The 19,484-nt window shown below is 36.4% G+C and overlaps 1 protein-coding gene across 3 annotated transcripts in view; it reads left to right on the forward strand.

The window, feature by feature from the left end:
* LOC131547141 (diacylglycerol kinase beta) overlaps positions 1-19,484 on the forward strand; it is a 145,478-nt gene that overhangs the window by 97,200 nt on the left and 28,794 nt on the right. For all 3 annotated transcript variants that reach the window (XM_058787486.1, XM_058787483.1, XM_058787484.1), the window contains 2 exons: positions 6,195-6,259; positions 17,565-17,655. In XM_058787486.1, coding sequence (XP_058643469.1) covers positions 6,195-6,259; positions 17,565-17,655 — 156 coding nt within the window. The remainder of the gene's footprint in view (positions 1-6,194; positions 6,260-17,564; positions 17,656-19,484) is intronic.

The raw sequence follows: 19,484 nt of genomic DNA on the forward strand, positions 1-19,484 counted from the left end.
TGGAGGGGTATAATACTGGCACGGACTGAAGGTCAGGGGAAGTATCAGTGACAGGAAGTGTTTGGCTGCCAGAATCGGACCAGGTTACCACCATAATGAATGGCCGTGCTGAGTGACACCTGGCCAGTCTTAAAGATAGAAGGAAAACAGGACCCACCTCTCCATTCACCTCACACATGCGCTCTAGAGATGCATTTGTACAGTATTCACATGATTCACTCCCACTCTTATGTGGACTTTAACACAAACATATTCCCAGTCTCACCATAAGTCCCATATGCACCTGCTCACGGCCTTGCTGACAGGAGCACAGATGGGCACTGACTCAGTACAGTGCTACAATAACACAGTGTGGACACCAATCACGGTGACCTGAATATCACCTCGCTTAATACCCTTCACTTCTTCACCCCATCCATAGAGACCATCCCAGGAGGACAATATTTGTTTTTGGACCGAATTGTTGAACTTCGCCCGCTGGTGTGCAGAAGCCATCTAACTGTATTTGATACAAACTCTGAGATGATGTACAACCTTTAGCCCGTTCAGATAGCGCAGGGGGGAATGCCAAGAACAGTTAAGCCCGCAGTTTCATTCCATAGGGACAGGATATGTCTTAGTAGAGGACATGGTGTCCCTGTCCTCCCATAGCGCACAGTTTTGGGATGAATCATAACATAACACCCCAGAGGAATTTTGTATCTGGGCAGCTAAACCTTTTGAAAATATACAATACAGATGGAAAACTGTGAAACTGAACAAGAGCTTTATCTATGAGGGCTGTTTTGACATTCATTTATATCTGTGTGTGCCTAAACTAAGGTTATTCTGTTTTATATTAGATTATTAGATGCATGTCAAGCTATTGGGGGGGAAAAAGCTTTTTTTAAACGAAACATTATGGCCTACATATAAGAGCCTGATGACTCTTGTGCGCTGTTGTTTGGACATGAATGAGAATTAATGTGTTGATAAAATTAAAATGCACTGCTATAACAAGCTTGTCTAGCATTTCCAGAAGAGAATAGTAGGAAAAGTATGTTCATGTCTTGAGTTTATTCAGAATATGCTGATGCCATTTATACAGGGATATTACAGCTGTGTACTTTGTAACATACAAATTTAACCAGTGTATGGACCTTAATTAGAAAATCATTTATCAGTTTTTGAATCTTAAAAACATTTGATTAAATAAATAAATAAATACAAATTCTTACAATTACAACAGGGTTTCAGCACTTCGTGCTTGAACCTCTAATTAAAAATTAAATAAAAATAATAATTCACTCACCCGTGTTATTCCAAACATGCATGACATGTTATCTCCTATGAAACACAAAAGACACTTGTAGTATTTCATATTTAACCTGTGTGTGGACTTTAATTTTAAATTTTAGTAATTTTATTATGTGCTTTTGTCATGTTTTAGTAATTTTACTTTAACCTATTTTATTTCATTTAGTTGACAAGGCAACATTTCTCATTTTCATTTAGGATATGTAAGTTTAAGTTTTTAATCTAACATTTATATTTTATTTTATTTTATAAGAGCTATTTTAATTAACAAAATATTTTTAATAGCTAGTTAAAAACACTGTTTCATATAATAAACATCAATGTTTTGGACTCCACTGACTTTCACTGTATGGACAAAAACAGTCCAAATATATATATTTTTCAATATTTGTGTGTGTGTGTGTGTGTGTGTGTGTGTGTGTGTGTGCGTGTGTGTGTGTGTGTGTGTGTGTGTGTGCACGCATTTTTGTGACAAATGAGGACATAAATTTGTATAATGACATGGGTATTACAAGGAGAAGGTGACTTTTCGGGACATTACCCCATGTCCCCACTTTTCAAATCGCTTATAAATCACACAGAATGGAGTGTATTGAGAATCTGAAATAGCACAAAGTTTCCTGTAAGGGGTAGGGTTAGGTGTAGGGTTGGTGTAGAGCAATAGCACGTAACAGTTTGTACAGTATAAAAACATTACGCCTATGGGATGCCCCCACTTTTCACAAAAACAAATGTGTGTGTGTGTTTTGGTATATTATTTGTGAAGACACAAGTGTATAATGAGATAGTTACTACAACGTAAACATGGTTTATGAGGATGCTTCCTCTGTCCCTGTAAACCAAAAGGCTTAAAAACATACTAAACAGTGATTTTTGAAAGCGTAAGAGAATTGTGTGTGTGTGTGTGTGTGTGTGTGTGTGTGTGTGTGTGTGTGACTGTTCCACAGAATAAAGTCAGTCATACAGGTTTGAAACAACATGAAGGTGAGTCAGGGTGAACTATCCATTTAATGTTTATTTGTTGTTTGTTATAATTTAAAATAAGGATTTAATGAGGTCCTAATGCCCCAGACCACAAAAGGAAATAACAGCACCATTGGACAGCAGCAGTACTTTTTGAGGACAGCTTCCTGGCGTGCATTAGTTGTGCTACTCTTTAAAGTGTGGCGTCGTGTAGTGCCCGTTCTGTGTCATGGTATTCACTGCAGTGATTGAGGTATAGTGCGTTCTATTCTCTTCCAATGCCACACATGCCAGTTTGTGGAACACCTGCGAGGGCTTTCTGAGCCTCGAAAAATGTCATGTAGACATTGTCAATTCTGTGATATCTTAACTGACTTGAATACCAGACGTGCACAGACTTCAGCAGGTGATAGAACATTTTTAAATAGCAGTATTATAGCATTGGTTTGGATATGTGAAGGATAAAAGTCCATGCAGCCTCCCCAACCCCCGACACTTCCTGTACCCTCTCCCATGTGAGCACTGCAGCACCTGCAAACACGGGCAGGAAGCCAGCACAGGTGCTAACGTAGCATCGTCCGCTCGTGGCTTGATCGGCATGCCAGCAGCTATCAGACCCTGAGAATCTCACAGTCGCACACTTCCTCCCTGTCTGAGTCTGTGACACGGTGAGCACTGCAGAGTGCTGAGATCCATCGTTATATTACACGGCGAAACTCTGAGACAGGTGTTACGTGTGTGTGAACGTATTCAGGCTCGGGCCTAGTGAAGGATGTGGTGGCTTTGAGCTCTTCTGTCTTTTACATGTGCTTGTGTAAATATAGAAATAATCAGTTACGGCTGCAGACCTGATTCATCAATTAGTTCTTCTGTTTGAGCACTGTTGCTTTGATTTTAATCAAGGCTGCTTGACTGAGGGTGGATTCCGCTGCAAGAGCAAACAACCTCTGGTGCTTTTAACCCACTGTTTGATCACTTATGCTCTCAGCTGCCATTAGGTCCTCAAAGGCAGAACTTCATATCATTCAAGTTGACAGGATAATGGTCTTGAAGTAGATGATGTGGTCATTTTGCTAAGCAATGTGTTTAAAACTACATTTTTTTTTTTCTATTATGACAGTGCTTTTAATAATCAGTGGTTGCTAAGGCAAGGGTTAGCGATTTGAACAAAATGCTAGTAATGATCTTTGGTGCATAACTTGTCCTGTACCATTTTGTGCTATGGAACGATACCTCAGACTGTGTGGCTTGTTAGTCGGTGCCGATAGCCTCGCGACAGTGTGCCGACATTTAGTTATGCTTCATCTCGAGTTCAAGTCTCATAGACCTTTTCCGATCCTGCCCCACTCTCTCTCTCTCTCCCACTTCACTTCCTGTCAATTAACTGTCCGATCCAAATAAAATCCCCCCCCCCCCCCAAAAAAAGAAACAAAACAAAAGTGGCTTGTCAAAGAGTCATTAACTATTTCTCTAAATAATCGGACTTCATTATGCTTCCATTATGCTAACTTGCTAAATCTGCTCTGGTGTATTTATTATATTTTAGTGTTATTTTAATATTATTTAACAATTTTTATAATATTTTATATTTTATAAATATTTAGTTTTTTTTTTATATTTTCAGTTGATTCTTAATTTTAGTTTAACTATTAATAAATAAAAAACATTTTCATTGAAATATTTTTTTAAATCGTTTTTTTTTTTTTTTTTTTTTAGTTTTATTTGAATATAGATATGTTTTAATAATAGTTTTAGTTGATAACCACATTATATTTTTATAGCATTTGTATAGTTATAGTATTTATTTTCGGTTTAGTTTTGAACCACAGCAAGTGCAGATGTATGGTGATGGTGTTCCAAAAAAATATTATCTTATATATTTTCTCAATTATTTTTTATTTATTTGCCATAATATTGAAAACATTTACCCTTGGAATTAATAAAATGAATAAGATCATTGATTTAAATTGACGTCATGGCCCTACATTATTTTAATGCTAACGTAATAATTTATAAATGAATACTCCTGTGCAGGCAGCTCTTGTAGGTGATGAGCATTGTGGGATACTTCTTTTTTTCTGTACTTGTTTGAGGCAGTTGATTTACCATCAACCTACATTTTCTTCTGACAGAAGTATTTGCTTCCAGGAATATGTCTGGACTTGTAGCAGAAAATCCCTGGACTTTTTTTTGTTCACAGATGAGTCTGATGAAGTGCACACTATTGCTATAAAAGCTTTGTTGTCTCTTGTCTTTGTCTGACTGTTCATTTTTCTGGTCTTCAGCATCATTTTCTTTCATGCCCCCACCCCCATCCTCTTCTGGCGTTCCTGGAAAGCCTCTTTCCTGCTGATACCATCACTTATTCATCCAGCCTCACTTTATTTTTTATTTATTTATTTTTTTCATCAGGCACTCTAGTGCTGTAGCCCCATGGATTGTGTACTTTGTCCAGCAGGCCTATCTGCACGATCATCTTCCCCTCAGGCCACAGCAACAGAGCTGACAAGCAGAGCCTTCCCCCATTTCACATGAGCTCATAATATGAAACAGGGACCGGTTAATACCTGTGCAGCTCTCCTTTTCTAGGGATGGCTATTTTTACTGCACCAGAGAGAAAATTACCTCTCGAGCACCAATTTGAAATCATCAGTCTATAAACTGAATGAGCCAAGCTGTAAGGTTTCCACTTTAACATTTTATGGTATTATGTTCAAATGATGGAATTTTTTTCCTATTCGATATATACATAATGCCTGAATGTTTATGCCTGATGAAGGTCGCATGACTGGTGTGTTTTAAATTTCGTATTGAAATTTGATTTGCAGACTTGATTCATCTATTTTTGTGAGATATTTTGACATAAAATAGAAAAATAAAGACATAAAAATAGGAATATATTTAGATTATCATTTGATTATAATTCCTATAATTTAATTATTTTTAATTCAGTTTCCTTTTTTATTTGATATGTACACTGCCATCCAAAGGTTTGAGGTCAGCAATTTTGAAAACAGTTGTGGTTAATATTTTTGTGGAAACCTTGATACGTGTTTGCAAGACTCCTTTCTTTCTTTCTTTTTTTCTTTTTTTAGTAAAAAAAAACCGCATTTATTTGAAATACTTTTTTTGTAACAATTTAAAAGTTTCAGTTTTGATCAGTTTAAGTCATCTTTACTCCGTAATAGTACTAATAAATAAATAAAAACACTGACCCCAAGCCTTTGAACAGTTATGTACATACACTTGGAACCCTTGTGCGATCAAATTGCACCATTTAACCTTCACAATTATACTTAAAAGCAGAGCTGACTGTTAGGGAGCTACTTTACTCACTCTTTTCAAAGAATGTTTTTTTTATAGAATGTTGTGTGTATGCTTTTCTCGGACACACATTTAAAAAATAAAAATAACAGTGTGCTGAAATGCAGTTATATTATTAGGAGCACTTCCAAATAAACAAAGAACTGAACTAATATAATTGATGCCACTTGATTAAGTGTCAACAAGTTTCTATATTACTGTATTATACAAAATTGATTTGTGAACAAAGAAACATTGATTTAAGCCATCAAATAAATCAGATGTATTAAAAAAAAATAGGTAAATTTGAGGAGCACCCCAGCATAAGTGTTTCCTGTGAGGGTGAACACAAAAGAAGTCTTGGAGAGAAAATCAAATGTTGGTATATTATTGTTTTTTGTCCACACCTCTGCATAGTCTGGGTCTTGTCTGAGCAGCTTTATGGCTGTCATGTTTTGTCCAGGGGTGCTGTTTCATCTCAGCCCTAAACACTTGATTTAGGATGTGCACTCCTTCAGCCAACTGACAACACTGTCTGTAGCTCATTAGCCAGAGACTTAAAACACTGTTTTATATGTTAACCTAAGAGAGGCATTTAACCGGTCTTTCCTGTTTTCTGTTTCACTTTTCAGGATGCATCCATAGCACATCGCTTCCACTTGATGAGGGAGAAACATCCAGAGAAGTTTAACAGCAGGTAAGAGAACATGCATTCATGAATCAGCATATGTAGAGAAGACAAATGGAAATTCCAAAAAAAAAAATGATGCATATGAATGCATGTTACAATGTAACATCTGAGAAGGCACTAAAACCTAGGTTCTGTTTAAACCAGTCATGGTAAACCAAAATGTTGGTCTTTTCAAGTTTACTGTATCAGAAGCAGACACTCTTTTCATATTTTAACATCTTTGACTCTGTTGGTCTAAACATACATTTACACTTGGCATGAATATAAACACAAACTTTTTCTCTATCAATTTTTGTGTCCAGAGATCAAAATGATTTCAAATGGAAGTTTTATAATTTGACCTTCTCCAAAAAAATTAACTCTGATGAATCACCGCTCTGTCTGTGTCAGGTCTATCACAATGGCGAGTGGCTGACTGTTTCAATTTCTTTGCTAGCTCGAGTAGAGTCAGTTTGCATGGAGTTTTTTAATTAAATGTTATGCAACGCATCCCTGCTTCAGTGGTGGAAAGTAAACCGGTCATGTATCCTTTAGAGAAGGCCATTTAGAGTGGTAAAGTAGAAATGATATAGTCTAATTTGGACCCTCTACTATTATCTCCACTCAATTGGATCATTTGAAGTAAGGAGAAGAGTTGAGCAGGTAGAATGGATCAGGATGACGTTAACGAGGCAATTCAGCATGAGAAAGGATAGCAGTGAAATCGTCATTGCTCAAAGAAATTTGAAGCTTACAATAAGCCTCCATCAGTCTTCCAGCAATAAAAGAGTAACTGCTAAAACTGACCCTAGAACAGCACTTTGGGTCGGCTCTAACAGCTCCGTAAAATATGATGTTTTATCTTAAGGAACAGTCCCTCAGAGCCTCTGGTGCACTTTACAGTAGCCGTTCTGAGCTCCCTTTGATGTGGATCTCTTTCAAGTCCGCTCTACTGTTCTCTATTCTCTTGGTTGATGCCTCTATTGAGAAATGCTGTAAAAAGCCTGTGTAGCCCTTGGCCGCAAAGCACTCTGAAAGAATGGAGCTTTTTGTTAAGCGTCATTGGTCCTGCTTGGTAAGACTCCAGGCATTTTAGGTTGCCATTCATTCACAGCCATTCAACTCAAGAAGGCAGCAGAAATATTGAGATTTAGTTATTGGTTGCATAATATGATGTTGATTGGACAAGCAGTCTTCCACTCATTATTTAATATATCATTTTTGTTATGAATGTGTGTGTGTCTGTGTGTGTGTGTGTGTGTGTGTGTGTGTGTGTACTGTAACTGTATAGACATTTATAATGTTACAAAAGATTTCCATTTCAAATCAATGCTGTACTTTTGAACATTTGATTAATTTAAGAATCCTGAAAAATATTAAACAGCTCCACAAAAATGTTAAGCAGCACAACTTTTTTCAAAATTGGTGATGTGTAATAAGTAATAATAAATGTTTCTTAAGCAGCAAATCAGCATATTCAAATGATTTTTTTTTTTTTTTTTTAATACTGCATATAATTATATGATACTGAAGACTGGAGAATGGCTGCTGAAAATTCAGCTTTAGAATCACAGCAATTAATTGCTTTTGAAAACATATTTAAATAGAAAAAAAAAATGTTTTTTTTTTAAATCACTGTATTTTTCAGACTGTGTGTATTACAATTTCATAAATTGTTATCATACTGTGAGTGTATTTTTTCCTCAAAGTATGTATGTTGGTACCTTTTTTTAAGTTATCTATATACATCAATATTGAATTTTATTGTTCGTCGTGTTTTGGTTATCAGCCGGCACATGAAAATATGATTATAAATATCTTATAAATATCAGCCAGAAGTTTAAAATTAGTGTATCCCTGCTGTTTGTATCACAGCACCTGTCTGTGGTCATGGCTTTGCAGGCAAGCTTTCAGTCGATACAAACAGTGAAGAATCCCTGTGCTCACTCGTGGAGCGCCAATCAGATTAAAGTACCAGAACTGTTGTATAATCCAGTTAGTATAATGCATAAAATGATTCTTCTCTCTTTAAATTCATGTTAGGCATTTTCTAGTGTCTTTCCACTAACAGAATCTGTAAAACAGGCAGTGACATGTACCGAGATCATATTTATGATGTCCTGTATACAGAGCTCTGCTGTAAAACGCTGGATGCTTGGATTATATAAAGATGGATTACAACCACCGTCACATGGTTTTAAATGTTAGAGTGAGAACCTGTCATGGCAGCACAGCTTTTTTAATAACTTTTAAAAATAAGTCCCTAATGACTCATACACGATCTGAATTATGGAACCTGCCTGGCTGAATTAACTAGTTAATGTTTCAGTCGTTCATAATTCATGCACCTAGATTTCCACAGCGCATTAAAAGCGTTACAGTGCGATGCCAAATATCCTGTGGTTTCTCCACAATGCGGGGTTTGCAGTTGCAATGTTCAGTCAAATGTGGCTCATTTGCAATTTATCTTTAAATGACTGACGGACAGAGAGTCCAAAATAAGAATAAATGGAATTATGTCCTCAGCCCATTTAAATCATTCAGTGTTTAATCCCAGAGTGAGTCACCCAGAAACACAATATAAAACACTGCCAAACCAAATGCTTTATCTGCTTTGCTTTGTTCTGCAGATTTAGAATAGCCAGCCAGTGCATCTGCCAATCTATGGCTTTCTAATGAGGGCTATGCTCAGTGTTTTTAGGATTTGAGAACGCACTCTCAGAGGCAGCGTGCCACCAGATGGTACATAAATGATGGTTGCCATGGAGTTGCATGATTTATCCTCATCGAACCTGTTTATGTGACACGTTTCAGTTCACCTGTTATACTTCACTCCTATGAAAACAGTGCTTTTAGTTTTAACTGGAACTTCGCATTAAAATTGAATGCAAATTCCATTCAGGTGTGTTTATATGTGCGTGCATGTGTTAGCATTCCCACGCATTCCCACAGTGACGTGTGATAAACAGGGGGAATACGTGTGACTTCTCTCACCTCGGCACTCAGTGATCTGCATCAGGGAACCCTCAGACCAGGTGCTAATGACCACGAATGCACAATGGGCCCGAGCCTCTGTGTCCGCTCCTCCCAACGGGGCAGCCAGAGGAAGTTTTGGATTAAGAGGTGTCAAATTGCCCCATAGAAAAGAAAAAGGCCCTCTGAGATGCCTTTGTCTTTTCGATTAAAATAACAATGACGGCTCTGTGGACTGTTCGTTTCTCAAGCAAACAATGGCAAGAAGATGAGAGGCAGGGCTGAACACAGTGTGTTCATTGGGGGTCTTGTTTCCCCTAATATCAGGGTGGATTACATTCCCACACTTTATTCCTTTGCTTTCGCAATGTTTTCTGTTGAAGACTAATTTCAAAGTGGTTTATTGGCTTAACTGTTTAAATGCAATATAGAAAAAGCTACAGAGCTTCCAGTAATGGTGATAAGAATAAAAAATCTACAATAAAAGAAAATAAAGATTCAACATTGATGACATTAATGAATGTTAAGAATATGGTAATTTGGTATTAGCCACCACTGTCAGTGGAAAATATATAGATGAAAAAAAACGTAATGTTTTTTTTAAAGGGACAGTTCACCGTTCAAAAATGAAAGTTCTGTTATTAATTACTCGCCCTCATGTCGTTCCGAACAGGTAAGACTTTCATTCATCTTCGGAACACAAATTAAGATATTTCTGATGAAATCCGAGAGCTTTCTGACTCCGTATAAACAGCAACACAACTGCAACATTCAAGGCCCAGAAAGGCAGTAAGGACATCATTAAAATAGTCCATGTGACATCAGTGGTTCAACCGTAATTTAACCCTCAAAGCCTGCGGCTAAACATAGGTTTTGGTCTTTTGAACCATTGTTTAGCGAGTTTCTTTGGAAATCGGACCAAACGCAAAGTGAAAGTAAAGTGTGTTGTGCATGAATGAAAACAAACACACAATAACACATTTGCATGAGAGCACGCTCTGAAAAAGCCCAGAAAAACACAGGAGAGAGCACTTTGGCATAAAACAAACCAAAAGCAAGGATGAAAAAGCGGTACATATCAGATAAAGCGCTGGAATTTAGATATTCGCGTCGAGAGGCGATGTCCCTGTAAAATCAATTCTGACGCAGAGTGCAGCCAGCGGATCGATCCATTTGGCTGTTTTATTATAATAATACTTATATAGTTCATAAAGATTAGATCGCACTATTTGTTTTCTGTTGCACTCTGTATATTTTGTTATCATAAAACACGGTTTCCATTTTCTTTACTCCCTAAATGTTTTTGGACACATCTATATTGTTAGTAAAGTAAATATACCTGTTTTTCACTGAAAAGCGCCGATAACAATATTGTAATAAATGGCTATAACTTGCTTGGGGAATGTTATATGTAGAAAAAAAAAAATATTTGGAAGTGTAAAACACACAGATACAACTTTCTAAAGAAAAAAAATCCAAACTTAAGGAGTTTTTGTTTGAGTACACAGTAAAAAAACACCCAATTATTGCTTGCGTTTTTCTTAAAATTCTGGAAATTCATTAATTCTTAGAGAAAACGAATGGAAAATTGGGATTTTAAATGAGCTAGACTGAAACTTCAAGTTCTCCTGTTTATAATGATATATGGCACTTAATGCTGACTGCTAGAATAGGTCTAAAAAAACAAAGAAAAGTACAGGCGTGTCAGATGCCGCAAAAATGTTCTAGGTCTTTAAGGGTTATTGAAGCTACAAGAATACTTTTTGTGTGCAAAGAAAACAAAAAAATTGTGTTCCGAAGATGAACAATGGTCTTTCAGGTTTGGAACGACATGAGGGTAAGTAATTAGTGACAGAATTTTCATTTTTGGGTGAACTATTCCTTTAAGGCGATCTCATATAATTGTTATAATGTGTTTAAAGTAGTAACAACAAGTGTTGTTACATTTTTTTCCACACATAATTTCGCTAAATAATATTGTTATATATCCCGAAGACTTGTCATCTCTTTATTTAGTATTGGCACCCACCATAAAATCTCTACTGTAGTTATCATGCAAAAATTTGTGAAGCACCTGAGCTGAATTATTCATCTTGATAAAGATTTGAACTTGACTGAATGAATGCTTCACAATTGCAGTATGATAATGCTTTGTATGCGGCAGTCAGTGAGGGGTGGGGGTGCATTAAAATGCATTTATTTCTGCCTCAAAAAGCCATTGATTGGTCATCAGCATGTAACTCAGCATGCAGTTAGACTACTGCATTTTCACATTGATCTGTGAAAAGCGTTGGGCTTTTCACTCTGGGCTATTTGAGGTCAGGTAGACGTCCCTTTTTTTCTTTGCAGCATGTCATTTGCACCATAAAAATCAAATATGGTATTAAACATGCCATTAACGGCTGCACTCTGAAAGACATTTGTCTGCTATGGCTGTTCATTTGTCCTGCGGTAAAACGTTTTTATCTTTTTTCATTTGATCTTTTTTATCTTTTTTATCTTTTATACAAATATTGGGTGAACTACTTCTGTAAGAATTACTCTGTCAGTTTTCAAATATATCAGGGCTTTATAACAGAGATTTTGTTGGACATAAATCCTGCATTATGTTATACTTGATAGAAATGAAGATTGAATGAATAGAAAGAAGACCTCTTTCTTGAATTTATCCCCCCCAGCCTCCAATCAACTTTCTCTTCCCGGGTTAAATTAGTTGGTTAACGTAATAAATGTCATGAGATGAGACTGAACACCTCCTCCGATCATGTGACCGACAGAGGAAAAGGCCAAATATGGGCCTGACCCAAGCTGCCGTCTGTCTGCTCAGCATGTGAGCATGTGTTTCATAACCCCTAAGAAGGTGTCTAGGTTATGTCTATGTGAGTAAGGATGTTTGTGTGCTCTGTGTGTGTGTGCGTTGGCCAATTCATTGTGTATTTTAGTGCAAGGACCGTATGCGTGCGTGGGTGTGCGTGTGCGCAAATCCCTCCGTGTGCACATATGTGTGTGTGCCGGGACTCAGCAGAAACCCAGCGTGGCTATGTTCTGGAACCTGTTGTTCCCTGCTGCTCCATGCCCATGGTGGGGAGGAATAAATATATGCTTCCCTTCCTCACGGTCTCTGGCTGCTGCCAATAGAGCAGCCCGACAGAACGTACCCCCTGCCCTGACCCTCCTTCCCACACACACACACACCCTTGCTGTGGAGCAGGTCACAGGCAGACTGCTACCTGGAATCAGACCACAGAGTCATAGAGTTAGCTGAAGATTAACGGCTTTAAAAAATGATCATTTGACACCATCTGTTATTATTATGTTGTCAAAATTAATATGATATGTTGACGTTGTCAACTTAATATAATATTAATAATAATAATAATAATAATTTGAGAACATCCACATATTCAAAGTTGAAAAAGTTGTAAAAAATAAAATGGATAATTATTATTATCATCCATTTTATTTTATATAACTTTTTCAACTTTGAATATGTGGATGTTGTCATATGTGGATGTCTTTTCAGATTAACAAACTGACTAATAAAGAATATTGCTGCAATTCAAAAATTATTATTATCTGTTGTGTTGTAGCATCTTATGAATGCTGTGAAATTATCAAAAATATCCAGTTTTTAACATTTTTACAACATTGTTTAAAAATGCTTTTCAGAGGTGATGTCGCATCAACAATTTGAGAAATTGACTAAGAATATGGCAGCAATTCAATAATTAATATTTTATTATTATTATCAATTTTATTTTATAAGAAGTTATCAACAATAATGGACTAATAAAAAGAACATGCCTGGGAAAAAATTGCACTGTAACACCTTTATTGGATGGTGTAAAGTTAATATAATAATAATAATAATTTGAGAACATCCACATATTCAAAGTTGAAAAAGTTGTAAAAATAAAATGGATAATTATTATTATCATCCATTTTATTTTATATAACTTTTTCAACTTTGAATATGTGGATGTTGTCAAGTATGTGGATGTCTTTTCAGATTAACAAACTGACTAATAAAGAATATTGCTGCAATTCAAAAATTATTATTATCTGTTGTGTTGTAGCATCTTATGAATGCTGTGAAATTATCAAAAATATCCAGTTTTTAACATTTTTACAACATTGTTTAAAAAATGCTTTTCAGAGGTGATGTCGCATCAACAATTTGAGAAATTGACTAAGAATATGGCAGCAATTCAATAATTAATATTTTATTATTATTATCAATTTTATTTTATAAGAAGTTATCAACAATAATGGACTAATAAAAAAGAACATGCCTGGGAAAAAATTGCACTGTAACACCTTTATTGGATGGTGTAAAGTTAATATAATAATAATAATAATTATTATTATTATTATTATTATTATTATATTAACTTTACATTGCAATAATAATAATGATGATGATGATGATAATAAAACATTTTACAACATTGCCTACAAAGTTCTTTTCAAATATGAATAGTCAGATCAAGAAATATAATAACAAGAGATTTAAAAAAATACTATTTAAATAAATGTTATGTTGTTATTATAATAGTTAGCATAATATAATATTATTAACAGTCGGTTATATTGCATTATTAAATTACATTATAAATAATTATTATATGAATCAGACCATTAATATTAATTTTGTTGTTATTAATGTTGTTGCAAGTGTTTGCAAAGTGCTTTCCAGAAACGACAAAGAAAGATTGAAAGACGCAACTGCAAAAGTCTGTTCTGATGGAAAGGAGTCACATTGATCCATCTGACATGATGCTCAGCCATGCCATATTATACTGGGGATATTCACACGGCAGGCTTTCTTCTCTTGTTCCCATCACAAGAGGTTCATCACATCTTATCTTTAACCCCCAAATGCCCTCCTCCCTCGACAGCACCCCCGTCCTTAAACTCACTCTCATTTGAGCTGTCAGTCAAAGGCTGTATCCGAGTCCCGATCAGCAGGATAAGGACTGAGCTGATTGGCGCAGTGATACGGGGCAGAGAGCTCGCAGGTCAAAAAGTCATCAGTCTCTGAAGGGATTATGGGAGATGGTTATCTGGGCCGATGACCAGCAGGGTGTGTGTTTGTGATTGTGTTTGAGGAATGTGTTGGTTGAATTTAAAGGTTCGTTGACCCTTAACATCTACATCTTTATGTGCTGATCCAGATTTCGAGCACAACTCTAGTCAAGAGGATTTTAACATAACATTTTAAGTCTAGTCGACCTCTGAATGCAGTTTGATTGCTGCACTTTTGTTGGATGGCCAAAGATGCAAGCTTTTAGACTTTGCAGCTTCCTCCAAAGCCCAGAAGACAACTTTCTAGCAGGCTGCTAACAGAACTTTATTTTTCTCCGAATCAAACTGGGGGTGGAATGGAAAGAGAAACCCGTGGCTAATTGTTTTTTTCCAGAGCTCCTCAGATGGAAGTTAGCTAATGAGGTTAGGCAGCTTGACCCTGTTGAGATCGCAATGTGGGTCTAATTGTGATCTCAAATCTGCTCATAATCTCTTAATATGACAGAACGAAGGTAGCAAGTTGCTGGAGTATAAACTGAGGGAGAGGACGACAGAATAAAGTTTTAAAGAATCAGTAGCAATGCTATCGACCTGTGACAGTGGTTCATCTGTTTTCAAAACAGAGTCGCTTTTCAAGTAACAAGTGGATTTTTCAAGCGAGTTGTGGTGTATCACAACAAAACTCTACATTGCTATGTTTGTCACATTGTATGGTATTGTATTGTATGACATTGTATTACAACTGCGCAAATGAAGGTTATGGTCAAACACCCCACTCTAAAATACCTGTCTTTCTAAAATATGTATTATTGTTGTTAGATACTTTATGCATTTTTGCAACGCATATTATATTATGTATATTAAATATTGAATAATTGATATCAAATATTAAATGTTTAATAAATAATATTGCATACATAATAAATATGTTTAAATATTAAATGTATTGTATATATTATTTATAAGTAATATTTAGTTTTAGTTGTTGGGGGCGGGGGGTGAGGGGATTACACTTATAGCATGCTTTATTCCAGGATTCATAGATTGCATTTGCATAATTTGACTTTAAAAATGAAATGTCAAAGCTCACTGAAAAAAAAAAAAAAAAAAAATTTCACTCAGAAATAGCTAGTAAATTTCACAATTGCAATGAAACGGCAAGTAACAGATTGATTTAAACATGAATTTTTGAAGTAGAAAAACTTAAATGTATTTTCTTGTCAAATGTACTCCCAAATCTCCAAATAAATTCTTGTCTAAAGTGTATTTAACTCAAATTTAATTTGTAAAATATATAAAAATATAGAATTTTATAGATCCAAGCATGTTGCCATCAATAGTTTATGTCAGCCTTCTTTTACACTTGTGGCTCTTGTATCCTGTACCTCAGCGGATTACGTGCTTTATATAGTTGATACTGGTGTTTGCGCTGTGTCCATCCCTTGTGGCTCTGGAGAAGCCTCCATTGCATGTTGTCTGCTATGCAAACAATAGTGTTGTCATTATCAGCAGAACACCCCTTTGCAGGGCCTTGTCACTGGTTGTCACCATCCGATGAGTGTAAATTGCCCCGTTTCATAACCAAAGTGAAAATGCAACACATTTACAGTAGAGAGAGAATTGATAGGGTCCCGGTGTTATAAAGTCATTTGTGTTTTATTTATTTTTTATTTTTGTGCTCTTATATGCACTGAGCTGAAGCAGAAGGTCTTCATTATAGATAAGTCCTACCCTTGTGTGTGATATTGGCAGCGTCTGTTGTCCTCAGCTGGCTCCTCTCAGTGTTAATGTCAGATTGCGCTCGTGTTGCCGATGGTGGCTCTGGTTTCTCCATGGAAGCTGAGGCCAAGTTCACTGTCACTCATGTCCTCTCACACCTGTCTGCCTCGGCTTTCCTTGTAGCGTATCAATATTTCAGAAGGCCAGGGGAAGGGCAGAGGGTGACAAAATGAACTGGCTCAAAGGTTTCCTGGCCAAACCAGCCATGTCTTCAAGAATAAGCAAAGATTGTAATGGGTAAGATGAGCCAGAAAGAGTCATGTTAAAGCACACCTCATACCATTTTGTTTAATTCAAATTAATGCGGCAGTGTTAGACCTGTTTAAGTAACAAATGCACTATCATGTTTAAAAGTTTGGTTTTGGAAAGATTTTGTAATCTTTTTGAAAGAAGTATTTTATGCTGACTAAGGCTGCATTAATTAGATTTTTTTTAAATACAATAAAAACAGTAATATTGTGATATACTTTTGCAATTTAAAATAACTGTTTTCTATTTGAATATATTTTAAAATGTAATTTATTCCTGTAATGCAAAGCTGTATTTTCAGCATCATTACTCCAGTCTTCAGTGTCACACAATCCTTTAGAAATCATTCTAATATGCTGATTTGGTGCTCAAGAAACATTTCACATTTGAAAACATTTAAAAATAAATAAATAAATAAAAACATTATCACAGTTGTCAAAGTTTAAAAAAAAAAAAACATCATTTATTAAAAATCTTTTTTAAACGTTCTAAATGTTTTAATGTCACTTTTGATCAATTTAATGTGTCCTAACTGAATAATTTTTGATTTCTTTAAAAAACAAAATTAAAATAAATTAAAAATTTTACTGACCCCAAACTTTTGAGTGGTATATTGATTGTAATTTACCATCACAGTGTTCTGTATGCTTTCCTTGGCTAATTAAATTGTAAATTTGATGCCGTAAATCATGATTCAGCTACTAAACTAAACAAAAACACAATTTTTGTAAATCCATGTTATGTATTGTTGCAAATGAGGTACTTTTGGAAGTTTTTTGTTTAAAGTTAGATCTGAGAGCAGTTGTCTGTTTAATCCGTTGACAGCCCAAGGCTCTGTTCATCCCATAATATTTATTTTCACGCCAGCATTAGCATTGGGGTGTGTAAACGCAAACTTGTTTGTTGTTCCAATGATAGAGCAGCTGCACATGAGTCATCATTTTTTTCTCATTATGACTGAGCTTGAGATGTTGCATTTTAAATCCTGTTGAACATTAGTTTTCATTTGTCACTTACTCCTTTGAGTTCATCTTAAAACATTTAGATGCCTAGGTGTCATTTACGACGGGATCCTCACCACTTTTTTTGCCATGTTAGCATTTCAGGTTTATAATGAGTAAATACATTACAGCTGGTTTTTAGATACTGATTGATCAGAACCACAAAAGATCAAGTATTTATGCATAACCTAGTTGTTTTTAATGAGCTTTCTTCATAACATCACAACCAAAAATGTATTGTTTAAATGAAATCTTAAATATATGTATTAGTTTAACTTCTAATTATTTTTGTTCTCTCTCTTCAGGATGAAAAACAAGTTGTGGTACTTTGAATTTGGCACCACAGAGACCATCTCAGCCACTTGTAAAAAGCTGAACGAATCCATTGAGGTGGAGGTGAGTTCAGGACATTTATCCTCAACAGTGCCCTGTTTTACTTGACAGCAAATGTTGTAATTATATACAGCCACATTCACAGTCATTTAACTGTGTGTATGGTCAGTATGTCCACTGAATACTTCCTTCAACAAACTGTGATTCATTAATGCAGCTGGCTACAGTATCTACAGTAAACCTCAGGCTGCTCTTAGAACATCTATCTGAAAGCAAACAGTGGCAGACGACCTCTGTTGACAGCGTTCCCAGCATGCGAAAGTTTCACACTGGCCAGTTTGTACCTGTGGTTTGAGGTACATCAGGGACGGTTCTAGACCCTTTTTAGGTGGGCTTCAGCCCCCCTATTTGTCGTCTCAGCCCCCTAAAACTATAATCAGCTATCTGAATGATCAAGCCAGTGCTGCTTCCTCAAGAAAGTTTATCATTCTCGCTCGTTTATCGATCTCAATGTAGTACTCTCGCGCTGTGATAGATCGTTACTGTACACACACACATTACCAATTCACAGCCTGGTCTCATGAAAGTGCGTTTCAATGGCACGATTTTCTGTTTCTATTTGGTTTGCTTATGATACGCACCTTCCCCACACCCCTAAACCTAACCATTGCATTGACCAAAGTCAGTTTTTGCGTATAAATAGCGCACCAAATAGTAACAGAAAATCATGCCATTGAAACGCACTTTCATAAGATCGGGTTACAAATTGAGGTCACTTTCGCATCTTCTTGAGCTAATACACACAATATTATGTCACAGTGGCTGTCTTGACGAGTATCCAAGTAAACACAGTCGGTTATGTCTTAAATAAACATACACAGTTAAGAAAATATTGGGTGTGTGTCAGTATAACGGATCCATGCATTTCTTATATTAGGCTAATAATGTTAATCAAACAACAAAAGAAAAACAGAGAATCACTCACTGCTCTTAACTAAGTACAGTGAGAGAAGAAATTTTTTGATTTTGTATGTTTGCCCACTGATAAAGAAATGATCAGTCTATAATTTTAATGGTAGGTTTATTTGAACAGTGAGAGACAGAATGACAACAAAACACATTGTAAAAAATTAATAAATTGATTTGCATTTTAATGAGTGAAATAAGTATTTGACCCCTTCGCAAAACATGACTTAGTACTTGGTAGCAAAACCCTTCAAGTCAGACATTTCTTCAGCTCCCTCCACAGATTTTCTATGGGATTAAGGTCTGGAGACTGGCTAGGCCACTGCAGGACCTTAATGTGCTTCTTCTTGAGCCACTCCTTTGTTGCCTTGGCCGTGTGTTTTGGGTCATTGTCATGCTGGAATAGCCATCCACGACCCATTTTCAATGCCCTGGCTGGCTTCAATGCCCTGGCCCTGACAGTACATGGCCCCATCCATCGTCCCTTTGATGCGGTGCAGTTGTCCTGTCCCCTTAGCAGAAAAATACCCCCAAAGCATAATGTTTCCACCTCCATGTTTGACGGTGGGGGTGGTGTTCTTGGGGTCATAGGCAGCATCCCTCCTCCTCCAAACACGGCGAGTTGAGTTGATGTCAAGGAGCTCGATTTTGGTCTCATCTGACCACAACACTTTCACCCAGTTCTCCTCTGAATCATTCAGATGTTTCATTGGCAAACTTGAGCCGGGCCTGTACATGTGTTTTCTTGAGCAGAGGGACCTTACGGGCACTGCAGGATTTCAGTCCTTCACGGCGTAGTATGTTACCAATTGTTTTCTTGGTGATTATGGTCCCAGCTGCCTTGAGGCCATTGACAAGATCGTCCCGTGTAGTTCTGGGCTGATTCCTCACCGTTCTCATGATCATTGAAACTCCACGAGGTGAGA

The sequence above is a fragment of the Onychostoma macrolepis genome, chromosome 09 (genome assembly GCF_012432095.1).
Source record: "Onychostoma macrolepis isolate SWU-2019 chromosome 09, ASM1243209v1, whole genome shotgun sequence".
NCBI lineage: Eukaryota > Metazoa > Chordata > Actinopteri > Cypriniformes > Cyprinidae > Onychostoma > Onychostoma macrolepis.